Below are 21,965 nucleotides of genomic sequence, written 5' to 3' on the forward strand. Positions count from 1 at the left end.
TAGGTAACAAGTGGGTTTGGGGGAGGGGAACTTCTACAGTGCACCATTACTAACAAGCAGGGCCGGCTCTAGGCACCAGCAAAACAAGCTGGTGCTTGGGGCGGCACATTTTTAGGGGCGGCATGGCCGGCGCCAGAATGCCGCCCCTAAAAATGTGCCCCGGCCGCCCTAGCTCACCTCCGCTGCTGCTGCTCGCCCTCCCTCCCAGGCTCTCAAACCCGGGAGGGAGGGGGAGATCCCGAGCGGCCGCGGCGCGCGAAACAGCTGATTTGCGCGCCGCGGCCGCTCGGAATCTCCCCCTCCCTCCCGGGGTTTGAGAGCCTGGGAGGGAGGGGGAGACCCTGAGTGGCCGCGGCGCACGCGCTGCTTCTCCCTCTCCCTCCCTCCCTCCTAGGCTTGAGAGCCTGGGGGGAGGAGGCAGGGCTGGGGATTTGGGGAAGGGGCGGAGTTGAGGCGGGGCGGGGGGGCTAAGAAAAAAAACGCAGGGGGGGAGGGGGCGGCCAAAATTGTTTTCGCTTGGGGCGGCAAAAATCCTAGAGCCGGCCCTGCTAACAAGGACATGTCTGACACTATGTCTTCAGTGCCCTTTAAGAGTTTTCTCTAATATCTGTTCTGAAGTCTATATGGGCACATGCTACAGTTTAATATGACACTAGAGGACTGTAATTCCACAGATGACCTACATAGTCATTCATAAAGATGTAGTGCTGGTGAAGGGCACTCCTTGAAAATGAAGTCTTCTGTTTATCCAAAGAGCAGGTACAGCACAGCTAAAAACAGTGCAAGCCTCCCATTCTGCTCTGCTAATGCTCCTGCCTTTCATTTTCTAGGTGTGAGAAAACAGCTCTGCTCCTGGGGAACATGCAGTCCTAGGCCCCTACTGAGATGGATGCTAAGAGGACCAGTTCTGTGTCAATTATGATGGTGCTTTGGATTTTGTCTACTTCATGCCATACTTACATGATGGCCCTCACTGTTAATCACTAAACCACAGCCTAAGCCAGATTCAACCCAGTGACTGAGAAGTGAAAGTTGAAAGATTTTGTTTCCCATTACCAATCCACTGAGCCATCCAGTACTTGGGACCGTGACATTTTACCATAGTCATAGCTTGGTACCTGGAGTCCCCAGACTTCTTTGACCCCACTCAGTTTGGTTCTAGTCCAAACTGTACTATGGAGGCTCCTTCCTTTGGGATACAACCCAGAGGATAGTATTGGGCAATTACTCTTCTACACTGAGGGTTCCGCTGAGCTCTGTCTTGGCACCATTCCTATGCATCATACACATTCTGGTTAGTGAAGGGTATGCCCTATGGTGTCTTCAGCATGCGCATGTCTTCGAGCTCTAAATTTTCAGGTCATCCAATAAATTCAGAGTGGCCTAGTGACATACCTAGTGCCTATCAGAGACTAGGACACAGATGAAAGCTGGCTTATTCAACATACATAAAACAGTTATTACCAGTGTGGCAGAAGCAACTGGAAAAAATGGCAGTGTTTGTCATTGCCCCCTGAAAGAGGTAAAAGTTTGTCACTCCGATTCATGAGCTGTGCGTCCTGTTGGATCTCCAGCTGTTCTTGGAGGTCCAGGAAGAAGAGGTTACTAGGAGTGCTTTTTACCATATGCAATTGACAAAGTTGTGACTATGGGGTTTTTTTATATGGACCTTGCCATGGTGACCCATTTCTTTGCCACCTTCAGACTAGATTACAGGGATGCTCTCTACATGGGATGCCACTTTCAAACCATTGAGCACTGGTAGCTGGTGTAGAATGGAGCACTCTTGCTGGGTTTCCTCCTCAGCCCATTACATAGGGCTCTGCGATGTGCACTAGCTAACATGCAACTTCCAGGTGGAGTTTCAGCCACTGACAGATAAAGCCCAAAATGATTTGAGATTTTTGGCTACCTTCTCCCTGCACCATCCCATGTCAGCAATGATCTGTGCTCCAGCTAATAAGCCCAGTGGTTTAAACAGGAGGGGGTTAGTTGTAGAGTATTCTCAGTGAAAGGATCCTCAACTCTGGAATGTACATCCTCACTTGATCCACCAGAGCCTGGATTCTGTGACCTTCAGATCATGGTGCAAGGCCCATCTGTTTTCCCAGGCTTTGTGGGGTGGAGAAGTTTGAGAGGTTGTGAAATTGCAGTGGGAAATTCTTAGCTGCAGGGAGGCTGGAAGATTTTCAGTTTGGGCACACTGGTCCAATACATATAGATTTTACCAATATTGTGTAAATGCACCCAGTGTGCAGGATGGACATATTTTAATAAATCTAAAGACAAAAACTCTTTTTGACTGTGTTGATGGGCTGGATAATAGAGTATTTCAATAGCCTGATAAGCAAAGTAGCACTGATTCAATCTTAAATCTCTCTGAATAAAGCACAGTTCAAATTTAAAAAAAACAAAAAAAAAACAAAAAAAACATGCTACCAGGAAACGTAGATCTTGTAAAGAAAGAACAGGAAAAGAGAAAAATAACTTCTTTAAGAGCTTGTTCCAAAGAGATTAGGTAAAAATAGTTAATGTTGTTCCCTTTGCCTTCTAACTCCTTAAAAGAAATCACCATTTTGTGTTGATGCCATTTAAAGTAAATTATACTTTCAGTTTTGTCTGTTTCCTGCTATATTTATATTAAACTATTACCATGTACCAGAATCCAGAGAAAGCAGCTCGTCTTACTGGATGTTGCTGGGAATGGTTTTTTTCAGATGACTTTAACATAGAAGGCTTTTAACACAAGTCAGCAGATTACCCCAAACAGAATATTGGAATTTAATCTCTGCGTGTATGAGCTGCTCACTTACATGGCCTTCACAGCGTTCTTTAATTACATTCCTACTGTAAACGAGGGCTAAAAAAAATCTCTTTAAAAAGGCAGCTCAGTTTTCCCTGAGAGACTTTAACTATGAATACTGTATTAGGGAGCTGCCAAGTTGCTTGCTGAGGTCCTATACCATTTTACCTCTTTCAGGGACACATGTTTAATTAAAGCATTCCACAAGCTTTGAAACTGATTTCAGCTGGAAAATGAATTTGGGTTTTGGTCCACCCCCCCTCCCCATAATAAACCCTTTCCTTCTGTCTCCACAAATAATAGATTCAACTCATGAGAACTAGGAAAGTAAATGTCAGCTCTACTGCAGAACTTTACCTTCCAGACTGCTAGGGCAGACTGAAAATTCATCTTTCTGGGTTTCATTTTCTATTTAAAAATGTGTTTCTTATATGAGTTTACTGGGGTGGTGGGGGGGAGGGGGACAGAAACAGCTGGAAAACTGGATTATTTAAGAGACTGGGAGATTAAAAAAAGCATATGAACAACATACTGGCATGGCACTTGTGTAGCAACTTGGGTTGGCAATTGGCAAGTATACCGCACAAAAATCAGCATCACAACTGCCACCTTGCAATCTCAGACAAGAGGCCAACAACTGAATGGTCATGGGAGCTGAAATATTCTCTCTCGCTCGCTCTAAACTATGGGCTTTCCAGGGCTGAGAAACAATGGCATGGCAGCGAAGCTGGGCTGTACCTGTTTAGTGGATAAATAGAGGATTTCTGTCCCCAGGGCTGTCAGTTCACCATCTGTCACTGGAACTTAAATTTACATACATTAAGAAAAAAAGGAGAAGTGGTACATTTGCTTTCTAGTTTTATAGTCTAGATGTTCCATGTCTTACACATGGAAGCTGGATTTGAACTCTCAGTAGCATCTGACTGCAAGAATTCAAACAAGGAGGTTTCTGGTTCTTCCCAGAGTACACGTTTGGGCCACATGTTGTGAGTGGGTGGTTGACAAGTGTGACTTTTTTTCTTTATTCCTACGCCTCAACAAGTGAAACCCTGGGAGCAGCTAGGTCTGGGGACTTGTTAGAGAGATGCTAGCTGGCTGCAGGAAGGGAAAATGCTATGGCAGAATACCACCTATTACTTTCAGATAAGACACTATTTGGATCTGCATCATTCTAAGGACACCTGCAGCTACTTTCAACACAGGACATAGCTTTCTGTATGATTTTAATTAATCATTACCTAACATTGAGCAAGAGAGTTGGTGAAAATCGTTAGTAAAGGACAGAGGAATTACCAACATAGATCTCTTTTCATGGACAGTGATGCGTTTACAACTGCTGACAAATTGAATGAGAAGAGAAGCCAGTATTTTACAGATATCACTACGTATGCTGAGCATTTATAGAGCCTTTTACAAGTTCAAAGCACAGTACAGACGCTTAGTAATTAATTATATGGATGGTATTCACTTTTCCTGCACAGAGCCCAAGTATCAGCTTTGCTAAGGAGCAAAGGGTGAAATTCATCCCCTGGTCTCAGCTCAGGGCACCCTGCCCCAGTAGGGCCAGGTTTGGGCCTTGAATAATGGATAGAAGTTTGGCCCTAATGCCTTGTGCAAAGCGGGGCTCTGGCTCAGTGTAATGGTAAATGTCTTGGCCTGAATGCCTCCACCCTGGCCAGTCCTTTCCCAAATCTCTATGATTACGTGGGCCTGGAGCAGAGAAACCCTCAACGGCAAACAGAGGGAGCAAAGGCCTCCCTCTGTGACCCTTCCACCGGCAGCTTCCCTGCAGGGCCTGAGTGCTATACAGGGCTTTGAGCAGCCTCTCTCCTCTCACATGGATTTCAGCCTAAATGAGCATCTTTTAACCTGCAGGAAAGGCTCTGGCTTTGGACTAACTTCTGCTGACACCTTGAAGCAGAGAGTTATGCACCCACCTTATAGTAGCTCCATCTAGGTTGCATTTCCCTAGTTTGTTTACAAGAAGGTCATGCGAGACTGTATCAAAAGCTTTACTAAAGTCAAGATATACCACGTCTACCACTTCCCTCCTATTCACAAGGCTTGTTACCTTGTCAAAGAAAGATATCAGGTTGTTTTGACACAATTTGTTTTTGACAAATCCATGCTGAAACTTACCACCTTATTATCTTCTAGATGTTTGCAAATTGATTGCTTAATTATTTGCTTCATTATCTTTCCGGGTACAGAAGTTAAGTTTACTGGTCTGTAATTTCCCGGGTTGTCCTTATTTTCCTTTTTATAGATGGGCACTATATTTGCCCTTTTCCAGTCTTCTGGAATGTCTCCCGTCTTCTGACTTTTCAAAGATAATTGCTAGTGGCTCAGATATCTCCTCAGTCAGCTCCTTGAGTATTCTAGGATGCATTTCATCAGGCCCTGGTAACTTGAAGATATCTAACTAGCCTAAGTAATTTTTAACTTCTTGTAATTTGTGTTAGCACAGCTTCGTTCTGCTTGTGTGCTTCAGTAGCCTGGTCCCCCTCCCTATAGCCTTCCGTTTTCATCTTCACTTGTCTTGTCATGTCTTTATCTAAACTGTAAGCAAGTTGAGGCGGGGAACATGTTTATTGTACATGTCTCAGAAGCTATAAAACATGAAATAATTGGTGTAACCAACAACTATTAGTCAGAAAAGTATTGGTGTAATCAGGAATGTGATCAAGAAGTGATATTTGGATCTGAACCTCCTTTTACTTGACCCACACTCTACTACTGAGAGTGCCTTTTAATTCCAATTCTCATGTTTTAATCGACAGTGCATTAAAAGCAATATCTTTATTATCAGTTCCAATAAGTTTTCAAAATAGCATCTTAAATTACTATTTGAAAAATAAGTAGAATCTGTGAATAATTGTCCTGATTGAGGTAGATGTAGTCCCATTCCACAAAAATTCTTTAGTACAGTTAGGCCAAATGATGGAAAAATCCAGTATTTAATATCCCCCAAATCAGTTTGTTTTCATCACTTCTTAAAAACAGGGTCATAGCAAAGAATTGAAGAGCACGTCATTGTAGGTTCACCATAAAAATCTCATACTTCTCTTCCCCTTGTAAGACTAGAAATTGGGAACCATCAGAACATAATGGGCCAGATTTTCATTTACACTAAAGGTCCCTTTACCCTCCTTCTTATAATATATGGAGATATACCTATGTCCGAGAACTGGAAGGGACCTTGCAATGTCATTGAGTCCAGCCCCCTGCCTTCACTAGCAGGACCAAGTACTGATTTTTGCCCCAGATCCCTAAGTGGCCTCCTCAAGGATTGAAATCACAACCTTGGGTTTAGCAGGCCAATGCTCAAACCACTGAGCTATCCCCCCATTGTGAAGAGGCCTCAAAGTAGGTATAAATTATTTCTATTATTTACATATTTATTAATTTTAAATGGCTCTACATTTAATAATATGTATTATATTTATATTCACTTTAAGGTCCCTTTACCCTGGCAGGATGGCGTAAAGGGGTAAGTGTAATTGAAAATTAGATCCAGTGTCTTTGTGCCGAATAGAGAGCTCAGCGTCAGGAAGTGCTACAAGTTTAATAATAAAAATGTTAATATGATTTATTATATATTAAAGATGCTCAAAACTGTTATATTTTCAAAAATAAATTTCAATCAAAACAAACACACACTATATAGTTTGACAAGACTGTCAGTTTTTGTTTCACTAAAAAAACTGAAAAAGTCTGTAAAAAAAATTTCAATTTTTGAAAAACTAAACAACAAATTGGTTGGGTTTCTTTTCTGCTTTCTCTTCCCATTCTTCCCTTTTTCCCACTGGAAATGGGGGGAGAGAGGGGGGAATGAAAAATCTTTCTATTTTCAGTTTTTTGTCAAAAAAGGAACATTTTGACTGAAATGTATGTTTTCTATGAAAATATACATATCAAATGAAAAGGCATTTTTTACTGAAAAAGTGTTTCAACACAAAGTTCTCAGCAGTTCTATTATCTATTTGTGTGTGTATGTAAAATAGGGGAGTATTTCAGAGAAATGAATTAGATAATACTAATAAAAATAATAATCAGCATCTATTCCAGAATAAGATGGCACATGAGTATAAGGCTAGGTCTACACTACCCGCCTGAATCGGCGGGTAGAAATCAACCTCTCGGGGGATAGATTTATCGCGTCCCATTGGGACGCGACAATCGATCCCCGAATCAACGCTTTTACTCCACCAGCAGAGGTGGGAGTAAGCGCCGTCGACAGGAAGCCGCAGAGGTCGATTTTGCCGCCATCCCTACAGCGGGGTAAGTCGGCTGCGATACGTCGAATTCAGCTACGCTATTTGCGTATCTTAAATCGACACCCCTCCCCCCCGTAGTGAAGACCTGCCCTTAAGCAGAACAGCTATTCTGGAATAACTCCCTATGTGTAGACACTCTTATTCTGGAATAAAATTGTCTTTTTCTGGCTTAACTTAATCCACTTGTAAAGTGAAACTAATGGAGTTATTCCAGAAGAGCTACCCTGAATAGAGCTTTTCCATCAAAAAAATTGCAGGTTTGGGTCTATGACATTTTGCAAATGTGTGTCAAATTCACCAAATTGTTTCAGTCAGGTAAAAAAAAAAAAATCCAGAAAAGCTAAAAAGTTTTGTTTTGACTTTTCAATTCACAAGGACTTTTCATAATTGAACTGTATTTCAATTTTATTTTTAAAAATTATAAGAGTCTGATCCAGCACCATGTAGGGTAAAGGGGATTTTGTCATTGACCTCAGTGGAGCTGGAACAGGCCCTAACTGCTCACAGTGGCTTCCTCTGTCCTGCTACTTTCCTTCAGTGGTATCAGTGGCAAAATTCCGATTGATTTCAGTGGGCACAAGAGTAGGATTGGAGCATAAATTCAGCCCCCCTTCTCGCTCCCTAAAACCAGCATCTGCTAACTCAATTTTAAAGAATTTTTTCTTACCAATTAGGTAATAATACTTAACACGAACACTGAGAACTTAGATAGCACTTTACAATTTCAAAGCTCTGCACAAGTATTAATTAGCGTTAATGACTCATATTACCCAATAAGATAATGACAAACCCTGCAGCTCACAATATCTAATTTCTATTTTCAGTGATAGATAAGAGGCATCTCTTAAAGGATATATTTTCTTCTAGATCCCTTTCTGCCTATTACTCTGATAGTTTTTGGAAACTGAATGTGCATTGTGGCATTTTTCTTTTTAATTTGTGGGCAAGAATTAATTGCACAAAACGCACTTTTGTCCACAAAAAAGGGTTTTAGCGATAGTATCTCTGGGTTTTGGGGTTTTATACAGAATGACACTGGGTCAATGTGGTCTCCTAAGCATTACAGGATAGCGAGAAGGGGATTCATTGCTGCCCTTTAGGGGAAACAGCAACGGCTTTCTTGGTTTCTTGCTGGGTTGCCATTGCCAAGGTAATGCTTAATGGATTAAGTCTTGTGAAATAAATTCTGTAAACAGAATGTGGGCTGAGATCATTTAAACTCATTTCCCCTGTGTCCCCTTACAGTCCTGGAAGCTGTCAAGTGCAGGCAGCCTGCAAGCAGACTGTTCTCCCAGTGTTAGTCTTGAGTCTCAATAGATGCATAAAACAGCTTGTTTTTCACATACTTTCTGTGATGGTATTAAAAAAAAATTACAAAAAAATGCTTCACAGTTTCACCCATTGCCTTAAACTGCATACAGCTAATCCTGCAAGGGCACCAAACATTGCTCGGTTTGTCCGTCATTAGAACATTAAAGACGTCTGTTTATGGAACAATGATATGCGAGTCTGAAGGATTTTAAATAAAGGAACTGCACCAGAGATGGGTTTATGAACAAACAATAACATCCAGGCTTAAGCAGTATCATTTCAAGTGCTGGAAGCAGAGAGAGCATGGGGCAAGGCTCTTGCCCTGAAGAGTTTATAATCCAAAGTGGGTGAGTGCACGACATGGAATTACATGTCAAACCTGAGAAAGTGCTATGGGGATGGTGCTGGGGGCAAGACCCACATAGGAAGCTTCTTGGAAGAAATGGGGCAGAACATTCAACTCATGGAAGGGGTGTTCTAAGTGTAGAAGAAGGAATAAACCTGATGGTGGGGACTGAAGGAAAGGGCCCTGAAGGACGAGAAAGGGCCGATCTTCATTTCTTATTTAGAAATAAATCAGTTTCACTTTTCGGTATTAATGAAATCTATAAATCTACATAACTTTTTCCAGAGCAATAAATCCTTTCAGAGGCTTTTAGCACTTTCTCCAATTTTGATTCACTCATCCACGGACTCCTCTTTTTCCATGCTGAGTGTTGCAGTGGAAACCTCATGCAAGACGGGGGCGGTAGGGCAGGATTTCAATTCGAGCAGGAAGTGAACAAGAGTAAGATTCATACCCATGGCACTAGACGCAGTTGCCATGAGAATGATGTCACCAGCTGGGTTAAGAGAAGCAGTAAATCTCCAAGGACTCTACCAGCAAGTAAACAAGAGTTGTTCTAAGCAAGCCTTCGAAGATGGGGAGTTGGGCATAACTGGCTGCCTCGCCTTCACCACCGTATTATCTTGCCATGCAAAACTGCTAGCCCAGACATTCAGCCTTTTGGATGTGGTTCTTCCAGAAAGGACAACTCAACATGGTAGATCATTGTGTGGGATTCTCAATTACCTGTCATGACAGGCAGGAAGTTCACAGTATGTTCATTGCCAGGGCCGGATTTCCCATTAGGCACAGTAGGCTCATGCCTAGGGGCGCCAGCATTCTAGGGGTGGCTAAAAATCCAAATTTTGCCACTCCCGGGTCCCGGCAGGGGAGGGACCAGCTGAGGGGGAGACGGCCCCATGCAGCCCTGCTGCTCCTCGCTCAGCCTGGTGGACAAAGTCACCTCCCAGCGAGGCCACTGAGTGCAGCCAGGGGCAGGGCTTGGGAGAGTGGGTCTCTGAGGGAGAGGGTTCTGGGGGGGCTCTGGGCAGTGAGGGGGTTGGGGGAACAGGGCAGTGCAGTGTTTGTGGGGGTGCTGGGCAGTGGGGGAGGTCTGTGTGTTGGGGCGCTGGGAAGTTGTAGTGGGGCTATGCATGTGGGCACTGGGAGGTCTGTGGGGGTGCCTAAAAGTTAAAAGTGGTGGGATACCCCCACCACTTGCAGCAGTTAGGAGCTCCAAGCCGCCGCAGTTAGCGTGGGGACCCCGGAGCTCTGTGCCGAGGAGTGCTCAAAGTGTAAGTCCAGCCCTGTTCATTGATTATACCATGGCTGAGTAAAACACATCCTTTAGCTACCTCAGGGCCTGAATCTACAGATACTTCCACATGGGGCATAGTGCTACTAAGATGAAGTCCCAGTTGACGTCAACTGAATTCAATGGGACTACTCATGTGAGTAAAATTACATGTTTATAAGTGTTTGCAACTTAGGTCTGAAGTGATGTGGAGGAAAGTCATTTTTTTTTTAAATTCTTTGGGTATAGCTGTTTCAGCCAATTCAATAATTGTCTGATTATTCTGTAGTATTTATTACCTTTTATCCAAAGAGCTTCACCAACTCCAGTGGAAACCAAATCACACACAGAAGTATCTAAGGCCTCAATCCTGCAAGCACTTACAATCATGCTCAAATATAAGCACATGAGGAAACCACTGGCATCAGAGGGACTGGTCACGTGTGAAGTTAAGTGTATGCCTCCACGTTTGCAGGCCTGGGGCAGAGCTATTGTAAATGTTACCATATTTTCTGGTTTGTCTTGTTTATCACAAAACTTCAATCTTGTAATTAGAGCTGGTCAGAAAATATTCCTCCCCATTCCACAGCCCCTATGGAACGTTTTGACGAAAATAAAAAATATCATAGACATTTTCAATGGAAAATTTTGATTTGCTGAAAAGAAAACCAAACCAAAAACTGAACATTTTCAAGCAAAGCAGAACCTTACTCGGAAAAATTTTGTTTAGTCAAAGACTCAATTTTCCATCAAAATATAGTTTTGATGGAAAATGTTAGGCTAGCCCTACTTACAATATTTGATCACTAATTTTATAAAATGATCATAAAAATCATGCATTTCCTAAGCATTCAAAATGGAAAGACAGTTCCAACTCTTTACCTTTGTCTTCAGTCATTATGAACATTTGAATTAAAGAAATAGTTGAGAGGAAAAAAATGGACATGACTATGATTAGATTTGAAAGTAACTGATTATTATTTATTTCTATTACCATAGTGCCTAGGAGCCCATGTTATGGACCAGGACCTCTGTACCACCACAGAACAAAAAGCCAGTCCCAGTTTGCAACCTTTTTGTACACTATTTCTGTGACCATTTCAGTATTGGAGCTCTGTGAACACCAATGCTCACAAAGAGTTAATTTTACACTCAAATGCTCCGTTTCTGAATTGTGTATTTGATTGTAAAATGTGCAGTTTTCACAATGTTGGTTGGTTACTTAAGTCATTCAACAGAAAGTGTCTGAGATAACTAACTAAGACTCTGGTCCTGCAATTTGATCTGCATGGAACTTTACACCCAAGCCAGAGCAGGGGCATAGGGTCTCCCCATGTGGATCGGATTGCAGGATCCAGGCCATGAATTGTAGTGACTGAAAGTGGGTACTATCTTGTAGCTGGTTAGTAGCTTATACAAAATGAGTTGCTGGGCTCAGTGCAGTTCCCAGAGAGGAATTGATCTTTGATTATTAGCAGTAAATATGCCCAATGGCCTGTGATGGACACAGATAGGGTGGGATCTGAGTTAATTAAACTCCGAGAATTCTTTCCTGAGTGCTGGCTGGTGAGTCTTGCCCACATGTGCAGGGTTTAGCTGATCGCCATATTTGGGGTCGGGAAGGAATTTTCCTCCAGGGCAGATTGGCAGAGGCCCTGGAGGTTTTTCGCTTTCCTCTGCAGCGTGGGGCATGGGTCACTTGCTGGAGGATTCTCTGCACCTTGAGGTCTTTAAACCACGATTTGAGGACTTCAATAACTCAGACTTAGGTTAGGGGATTGTTACAGGAGTGGGTGGATGAGATTTTGTGGCCTGCGTTGTGCAGGAGGTCAGACTAGATGATCATAATGGTCCCTTCTGACCTTAAAGTCTATGAGTCTATGAGTTGTCCACATAGCAATTGTGTAGATATTTAGCAATTAACTGGCAGAGTTGGCCAATGGTAAAATTGACCATGCAGACTAAATTGCCCTTTCATCCTTAAAGACCCATAAAACCAGGTTGAAGGTGCACAGTGGGCAGGAGAGTGGGGGTAGGAAGTGATGTAGGGACACTTGCATTTCTTATGATGATGATTCTTATGACAGCAAAAACCAGAAGGATGGTGTGGTAGTTGAAACATATGTGATGTGGAGTCTATTCCTGCCTCTGCACTGACTTATTGCTCAGCAACCTTGGGCAAGCCTCTCTACCACAGGTTCCCCATCTATAAAGCGGGTGTAATAATACTTCCCTTCCTCACAGAGTTTAACGAGGTTTCATTCATGAATATATTTCTAAAGTGCTTTGAGATCTTTGGAGTGAAGGCATCACAGAATTGTTAATAGAACTTCATTAAGACTCATAAACGCCAAAATATCTGAAAAGGTCACTCATCTGAAGGTCCTGATCATATTTAAAAAAAGCATGGACTTTTTTTTTTAAACTAACTTTCACAAAAAAGCCAGCCTGTGAATTATATGGTTTGAATTTGGACCAATTTACTCTATTCATCCTGCCTGCAACATCTCTTACACAGAGAAGAGTATTTTTAACAACACTGAACTCATCCCTGCCAAAAAAAAGTTCAAAGTTAATTTTACCCTGACCAAGATGGACACGTATGACTTGCAACAGGTTAACTGCAAGGGGAAGAATTATAATTATTGTTTAAAACAAGCATTACACGTGGTAAAGCAAAGTTAGTGTTGATCCTTTTGATTATAAACCTCTCTAAGTCTAAAGCCGAAACAAGATAAAAACACCAGACTTAGCCTTCTTATTGCCTATAATCCATGACAAGAATCCTCTTTACTGAAGGAGTTAAAGTTTTTGCAATAAATCTAGTATGCCACAAGCTAAAATTTTTGACAGCCAATCTGGTGTAATGCAACAAATCAGTGTAACATAACAAACAGCAGACGCATTCTGTGGCACAGCGTCCCCATAAACTTCAATCTCTGGGTAAAAATCTTGATTTATTATATAGCTTTTGGACAGTTACGAAAGAAAATTTGCCAAAGATCAGAATAATCAACTCTTTCACCCAAGCAGTTTTTTATGAAAGAATAAAGCACAGAATGGGTCTGAGCAAAATAAATAAAAATTCCACACTTTTAACCCACAGAACCTTTTGCGTCATTCATAAATATTTGCAGACATTAACAATCTTTTATCATCAAAAAGGCACTCCAGCCTTCAAAATTAGGGCTTTTTCTTAAATTTTCCTGTATTTGTAGCCGTCTAACTATCCTGTTAGTGCCATTAATAACTTGTAAATACTTACATTTGTCAAAACAGGGCTTTTTAAAGATGCATGTAGCTAATTTCCCCTAAAAACGCCTCTGTTTTGCTAAGCTATTCTCTGCAGGTTATAAAAATAGTAGTATATAATTTACAAATAGTATCTGTAATAGGATTCATTGTTGTGAATGTCTGAACTATATGTTTTCATCCACTGAAAGGGAAACTAATACATCAGACTCCTCTTGGAAATGCTAGTTGTTTTAATGCAATTTGCTTCTCCTTATTTTGGTCTCATGAAGAGGGTTGCAAACAGAAACATACATTAGCCATTCATAATAAATATACTAGCCCCATTCAGAGCATGTAAAGGCATTTCTGTTGCATCATTCTGAACAGCCCTGCTGTTCCACTTGCCCGTGTAATTAGCACACAATGCAGGCCAGAGAGTTTCCTGATAGAGGCGCTGTGTACTTAGGACGAAATAAAATAGTAACAGTAAATAATAAATAAATAAAATAAATAAATAAAGGCTGTTTTGACATCTGACCCAAGAAATGGCTTCTTGGCTAAATGGCACTTCCGTAAAGATGTTCCCATTGTTTGTTGATTTATCAAAAAAACATTGCTACTCACTGAAATTTAGATATTTGTATCTGAGAAGAAGTGGGGGGGGGGAGGAGTTATTAAGCAAGTCTTTCAGTAAGACACCAGATGATGGATAGTCAAACACAGAGTCTCCTGTAAACACAGAGAGAACCAAAAGGTATGAACTGACTCATAATTGTGTCAACACAGGTTGCAGACCCTTGGTTTATTTCAGCCTTCCTGTTTTTCACAGATTTCTTTTCACACTGCACTTTTTAGACACAGTCTCTTTTCAATACACCTTAGTGGGGTGCAGAAGAATAAAAGTTTTCACACTGAAAGGTAGACATTTTTACACACACACACACACACACACACACTGTGTGACAGGTTTGGTCACAGAGAGCCCCTTGGGACTATCACCTGACATGCTGGAATTACCTCTGAGCCCATTTTCCCTGCCAGCTTGGGACTCCAGAACACTGCCTTGTTGAGCCAGACACGCTTAAAACTCACTTAAAATCACTACCAGGATCTCAAAGCAATCAGCTGTGCACAGATCCTGTTCGACTACGCCACTGTGACAGAACCTGTCACAGTGGCCTGTCACATGTAGGGCTGGGTTTTTTTCCATCTCAAGAGCCTGACCCTGCAACTGATCCTCATGCAATTAGACCCACTAAAGTCAATGAGGTTTTTCATCTGTGGAAAGGTTGCAGGATTGGACCTGTGATTTGGAAATAGGTTGTCATGTGGAATGCGAGATCTTTTCCAAAAATCCATTTTAAAGATCTCACAAAATTGTATAAAACTAAGCAGTACAGAGCCAAAAGAACTGCTCCATCCAATCTTCATCCTCAGTAACTTAAACAGGCATATATTATGCTTAGGGCCAGACTGTGATATACCGGTACTCATGCCTAAGTCCTTCTGTAGTCTTATTAAAATCAATGTGTAAAGTGCTACTCAACAGGAATAAGGGTGGCAGGATCTGGACTTCTTTTTATTTCCATCTGTACCAAAAATGCATCAATCACTATAATTTTTAATCAACAAATAATCTTTGCAGCAAAGCCACATCTGACCACTTCGCCCCAAGGGAAACTTTCTGCAGGCATTTTTTTTTCTGGTCCATTAATAAAAAGATACAAAGAAAACAAATTTTAGGAGGGAACTGCCACAAATAAATGTCAGAAATGACACCCATATAATATTTCAGAAACAATAAAAGTTGAGACAGATTGAATTTTTTAAAGATCTTCCTTGAAGGGTATTGTGTGTTTCTCTGCAGCAGGAAGTCTCATGCTGTACAGTTTTCCCCTTCAGGAGCCAAGGTTAATTGAATAGCAGAGATAATATATTGTCATTTGCACATGGAATTAAGTCCCCCTTGCTCCCAGCAGGTTCCGTACCTTCAGAAATTGTTCCAAGGTTGTCCATGAACTGGAAGAGGGGCTATTTTTTTTTTATGTCCATTGCCCTTCTTTAGCTCCCTTCAACCACATAGCGAGGGAAGTGAAATTTGCTGGAGGAGACCATGAAAACAGTTTCATAACTTTCCACATATTTTCCCTGCATAAATACTCGGCAAATCTGGAGTGTAAATCATGCTATAGCACATTGGTCAAGTCCCATGAGTGCCACTGAAGTCAGACGAATTATGGTATTTGCTATCTCAGTTGTTACAATTTCTCGCCTTTCGTTTATTCATTGCCAGTGTCTGGATTTACGTCAGAGGGGGAAAATAGGAGTTTTGCTAGCTAAAGTTAACCCCTTATTGCAGGAACGGTAACATCATGTTTTCCAGCAGCAATTTACAAGGATATACCCATTAACATTGCTCAGTAACGATGCAGTCAAGAAAATTTCCAGACGTGAGCAGGAGAGATTATTCTCTGTGGAAACAGCAACTGGAAACTCCAATGCCAAACCTTTGTTTTATGGATGTGAAACAAATATTGAAGTAATTAAAAAAAAAAAGTTTTACAAGACCTATCTAAAAGTGCTGTGACATGTATGCTGGATGGCTACTGCTGAGCGAGTCTGCCTGGCTGTACGAAGTGTTTACTATTTGCATATTAGCTCCAGAATAAACTAAATTATTAATGTCGAACAACACTGAAAGGCTCTCTGCTTTTACCAAGTCTCCGACTCCCTGATATAAGGCTACTTCTTTCAAGGCAATGTCGGGTGATACAGTAAAGGATCCATTTCCACTCGGTAGAGCCTGTTATGCACAATGTTGGCCCCCGTATGGACCAACCAAAGCATCTGTTACATGTATCCTGAATTGTCTAATGGAGATCCACCTTGTAAACGCAAGTCCCCTTTGGCTGCCAGGGCCTGCACACACAACCAGAGGGCCATGGCCTTTGTCCTCTGCCTTGCAAAGGCACCTGTTGTCATGGTCCGTGCGTCTTATGCCCATAACACCAATGTTCGTTTATAATGCCTCCTTCAGACACAGAAAAACGCATCGTTTGCACAGTGAAGTTGCAGGAGCTAAATGGAAGCCGCTCACGTGTGGAGAATATGTACTTTGTTTCTGCAATGTTTCTAAAACAGAATAGGCCTCTTACCTATTGTTCTTCGGAGATCTTCACACAGGCTAATGTGAGGGAATTTCAAGATTTCCTTCCACTTTTTGCTTTTGCCTTTGCGCTTTCCTCCACCCCCTGCAGAAGAAGGAGAAGAGATGTCAGGATTATAATCTTTTTCAGTGCCATGCCCAATCCACACCTGGGCTGTCCTCTCACTCAGACCTATTAGCACAGTCACAGTCCCCATAAACACCTTTTGAGTATCGCAGCTCTGTAAGAGTCAGTGTTGTGTTGTGTTAGAAAAAGGCCCAGGTTACACTGATATTTGAAAATTGTATTGGCAGAGATAGGTCAAGGAGGCAATGTTTGGATCCAGACCTGGATTACTGAAGCCTAGAGTTCAGTCTGAGGCCCAGACAAGACCAACAAGTTTGAGAGTGCTGAACTGAGCTGTTCTCATGGCATTTCAACCCAAAGTGAATTCATGAAAATCAGACATTCGTCTGAAGTTTCCACCACCTTAGACTTCATCTGAGGCACATCTGAATAACAGGCCCCTTCCGGTTTTGAATCTGACCCAAGCCCCATATCTAAGGAAGGCTTGGATCTGGAGGTCAAAATTCAACACCTCCTGTCCCCCACCTCATACAGCCATAAACTCAAAGTGGCATTGCCTTTACACTCATGGATAACTGATTACTGTGTAGGGTTAGTATTCATTTTAAAGAAAGAAAAAATTCAGTCAATTCACCCAAGTATACAAAGCAGAGATTCTTTTCTTATCTTTTTTGTCTTTCTTTCCTTTGCTCCTCCCCTCACCCCCCTCACCTTTCCTTTGGGCCCGATTGTTCTCATTGCAAAAAATAAAGAGGTAGTTTGGAATTAATCTGAAGCCTGTATTGCTGCTAAATACCATTTTAAAATGTCGACTGCAAGACAATAACAATAAATGTTTTCATCAGAGGGTCTCAAAAGTGAGCGACAACCGTTTATATAGAAAATAATACAATATTTTTTCATACATCACTTCATCACAAAAAAATAGATCCCCACTGAGGATGAAGAGCCAGAACTCTGCGGGCGAGTGTGGGCTGTTTGTGGCACTCCCCACACTGAGCTGCCTGGAGTCTGGGAAGTTCCTAAAGCCCTGAGCCCAGGGGGTACAAGTTGCTCAGAATTCTGCCTCTGCAGCCCCAGCCGGAGTCAAAGCACCATGGGTCTATGCAGGCTGCTGCCTCTGCTCCCACTGAGACCAGTCTTGGGGGAGTTACTAAAGCCTTCCGAGCACTGCTGCTGAAGCTCCAGGTTGAACGAAATCACCCAAGGTTTCTCTACTCCGGGCGGTGAGACAAATTAAGGAAAGCTGTGACGTTAATCCCCTCCTGTGTGGATGCTCTCATTCAGAAGTAGAGAGACCTTTGTTCACTGAAAGACCACTTTGCTTCTGAATGAAGTGCATCCACACGGGGATTAAATGCGCTATGTGCTTTAACTTCACGGCTTTCGTTAATTCGCCTTAACTTGCCTGAATGTCCCTGTGCAGACAAGCCCCAGGGGTGAGCGTGGGCCACTATCTCTCCCACATCCCCACCAGAGACCTGCCCCCCAAATCACCTTTACGGACTCCACTGCTGGCATCCCTGCCTTCTCTGAACAATCTCTCTCGTGAGCATGTTTAACAATGTCACCTCCCACCTCTCTAGTTTCTGTGCTCCCCTCCCCTTTTCATCTCTTTTTCCCCACAGCTCCACCTAATTACATCCTCCTCCTGCCTTTCCTCCACCTCTTGCCTTCCTACATTCCCCGCTCACCTTGCTTTACAGTTTTGACACAGTAGTAACAATACCTGATCCTCCTGAGCATTCTCTACACTACAGATTCCACCAACGGACCTGCACTGGAATGATGTCTACAATCAGATTTTTTTGAATCCAAGATCTGAGGACAAAGAATGCATGGGCTGGGGAAACAGAGTCCTACCAGAATTTAGGGCAAGGCAAAATGGCAATTGTGCCATCTGTCCAGGAATCAATCAGATGAGGTTTTGGACAATCAGTACCCAAATGATTTTAGGTCATATTCTCTCTTAAGCGCTAAGAGTCTTCTCTAGAGCATCTTTAGTAGAGCTCTGCTTCTTACTGGGATCTCCAGAGGTTGTAGGACCTATGGGCTCACTCCAGAGGTTGTAGGACCAATGGGCTCACTCACTTCAGTGCAGGGAAACATAATGAAGCCAAATGTGCTGTAATTATTGTCTTGCAGTGTAATGCTAAATAATTTCTCACATCTAGACTAGCTCAGTCTACTGAGGGTATTTTAATACTGGCTCTCTTTTTCTTTCTCTGTCCCGGCATTTTTAATTCTAACTTTTCTTTCTCTCTTTTTCACCTTCTTCTTTCCCCAGGATTACACCCCACCACAGGAAACAACGGGTGTAAAAAAAAAAAAAAAGGTGTAAATAAAAGTTTCCACATCGGCAATAACAAAGGGTATAGGAATGTGATGAGGAGGGTTTCACTCTCATTACAGTTCCTGCCACGTGTCTATCCCAATTAGACAGGCTGTGCAATCACGGAGAATGAATATTCTTCTAAATCTGAAACCCCAGCTGTTTTTTTCTGAGATTCCCCCCAGTGCTGTATTTATTGTGATTCAGTCTCTGCACACAAAATCTGATTCACATAATTCTACTTTAGATGCCATGACACGTCGAGTGACTAATTCAGAGCCAAGTTCATTGTTAGTGAGCTGGGAGAGACGCAATCGTAGATTGAGAGTATGGTGGATACTACATGATTTTGCTGACTACATAAGGGGTGTTGATTCAACAGGTAACAGAATATTACATGGGAAGCTTGAAAACTTTGGAAGTTTTGCAAAAATCATGGAGTATTTGGGGCACTTCTGATCATGTAAATACAACCTTTCCACAATATGGGATAGAGGGGAGTTCTTTCTGAATCATGACTAACTCACTTCTCTATTCTCTTGCCTCTGTGACTAATGGCTTTGTCGTTTAAGGGCTTGGTACGCCCACATCTTGAATACCATGTGTAGATCTGGTTGCCCCATCTCAAAAAAGATATATTGGAATTGGAAAAGGCACAGAAAAGGGCAACAAAAATTATTAGGGTATGGAACAACTTCCATATGAGGAGAGATTAACAAGACTGACTTTTCAGCTTGGAAAAGAGACGACTAAGGGGGAATATGATAGAGGTCTATAAAATCATGACTAGAGTGGAGAAAGTATCTAAGGAAGTGTTGTTTACTCCTTCTCATAACACAAGAACTAGGGGTCACCAAATGAAATCAATAGGCATCAGGTTTAAAACAAACAAAAGGAAGTATTTCTTCACACAAAGCACAGTCAAACTGTGGAACTCTTTGTCAGAGGATGCTGTGAAGGCCAAGACTATAACAGGGTTAAAAAAAAAAACTTGATAAGCTCATGGAGGATAGGTCCACCAATGGCTATTAGCCAGATGGGCAGGGATGGTGTCCCTAGCCTCTGTTTGCAAGAAGCTGAGAATGGGCGACAGGGGATGGATCACTTGATGATTACCTGTTCTGTTCATTGCCTCTGAAGCACCTGGCATTGACCATTGTTGGAAAACAGAATACTGGGCAAGATGGACCTTTGGTCTGACCCAGTGTGGTCGTTGTTATGTTCTTGCCTTAAATTAGACTTTAAACTCTTTATTGATAGGAATTTAGTTATTGTAATACTCTCCTTTCTACCCTTCCGTCTCAGCTCTTCCCTCTCCAGTCCATCCAAAAGGCTGTTGCTAAAGAAATGTTCATTTTCTATCACTCTAACCATGTCCTCCTAGAGTCACTTCATTTGTTGTCCCTGGTGCTTGCATATCTCCCATTTCCTGCCTGCTAAACATCTTCTCTCTCTTCCTCTTCAGACCCCATTGCAAAAATCACTTATTCCAGGAATATTTTCCTCCTTCTAACCACTGATAATTTTGATTTCACTCTCTTCCGTGAACAACTGCCTCATGCCTTGTCTTGTGTTTGTTTGCCTTGTTTACTGTAGATTGTAAACTTTTGAGTGTCCAACTCTATGATGGTATATCTCCATGGGAATTTACTGCACTATATAAATATTTATTAACTAGTTGTGGGGGCAGATCCTTAGGTGGTGTAAACAATGGAGCTATGATAAAATACACCAGATACACCACTGAGAACAAATGGGCCAAACATTTTAGGATCAATCATTCTTTTTTAAAAATCATCTTCACAGAAATTCTCAAGATGTGCTTTCAACTGTAGCAGCACAAATCAGTGCAGTACATTGTAAAGCAACTCTCCACCTGAAATGTCAGTTTCGATATTGTGTTGGGGGGGAACCTGACCACGATGGGGCAGAAGGACTTTTAAAATGCATTTGATTTAAGACATATATTGCTACAGACAAAATGGATGATGCATTTTTGACATTAATTTGCATCACAATCTGGGAAGGGCTCCTAGGTCCCTAGTTACAACTGTGACTGATGCATGGTATAACCAGTGAGTTCTTTTCTCTTCTGTGCCCATCCTATAAAAAGCAGCAGCCTCCTCTGATGAATGATTTGCTCTTAGCTAAATGCAACGTGGTGTTACTATTTTGCCTGTGACGTCTTTATGTTAAAGATGCTGATCAACTGCTTTAATCTACCTGACCTTTCGGCTCTCAGCCTCTCTCATGGAGCCAGCAAGCACTTGCTGGCTCCAAATGTAATTCTAGGGTGTTTGAAGGACATAATGCATTGAGACAGCTGAGACAGGGTAAATTGTCTGGCAGAGTTAAAAGCTAAAAGGGAAGGTTTCTCTGAATAGTTTGGTAATTGTGCAGGTTGCACAAGTAAAGGCTTTTCACTTGCCTTGATTCCTGTCTTTACGCTGTCTACTCAGGCCAGGACGATCTGCAATCTTCAAGGCAGCTTTTCTTAGCAAAACCTGACAAACCTGCTGTGTTTTATATGCTAGTTTTATCATGAGGGTGTGGGGTGGCTGATTTGAAACCTCAGTTTGATGATGGCAATACAAGGTGAAATGCCAATAACAGTGTGAAATTTCAGTGCTGTTACTGGGCATTCACGTAATGACCGGCATACTGAGGAGTGAAGCTAATTTTTCATTATGCCATCCAGTCCTACAGGCAAAAGTATTTTCTCTCTGCAAAAGTTACTGAAAAAATACATGGCCTTTTTAGTGTCAGACATTCAGATCCCTTATGGCAAATCTACCTCTTTTCTCTGTATGTATGTTAAATAAAAACATGCATACAAAACATTTAGGACTAGGAACTACCCTTAATCCAACCTGACTAATTATATGGTCCCCATCACTGTAATACATGGACGTTTACCATCACAGCCCCCAGAAGATATATCTAGTGCAGCAGAGGGGGTATTGTCTCCATGCCCATTTAATCATTGGCCTTTCTTCCGTCACTGCCAATTGGGGTACTACCAGTGATGTAGACACCTTTCAACTTGGCAACAGACTGGACTGAGGCAACCAACTTGTTTCACATGAGCTGCTGAACAGCCACTACATAGCAACGATTTCTTGTTGTGACAGAGATGGGTTGGTTTGAACCAGCGGC

At 42.0% G+C, this 21,965-nt stretch overlaps 1 protein-coding gene across 4 annotated transcripts in view; it reads right to left on the reverse strand.

The window, feature by feature from the left end:
- Window positions 1–21,965, reverse strand: part of GRK5 (G protein-coupled receptor kinase 5) — a 232,938-nt gene that overhangs the window by 116,720 nt on the left and 94,253 nt on the right. For all 4 annotated transcript variants that reach the window (XR_010589317.1, XM_065552364.1, XM_042855317.2 and 1 more), the window contains one exon: window positions 16,400–16,495. Coding sequence is in view for 2 of the 4 variants with exons in the window: in XM_065552364.1 (XP_065408436.1) it covers window positions 16,400–16,495 (96 nt within the window). In the remaining 2 variants the exon portion in view is untranslated. The remainder of the gene's footprint in view (window positions 1–16,399; window positions 16,496–21,965) is intronic.

Source organism: Chrysemys picta, chromosome 7 (genome assembly GCF_011386835.1).
Source record: "Chrysemys picta bellii isolate R12L10 chromosome 7, ASM1138683v2, whole genome shotgun sequence".
In the NCBI taxonomy this organism is placed as follows: domain Eukaryota; kingdom Metazoa; phylum Chordata; order Testudines; family Emydidae; genus Chrysemys; species Chrysemys picta.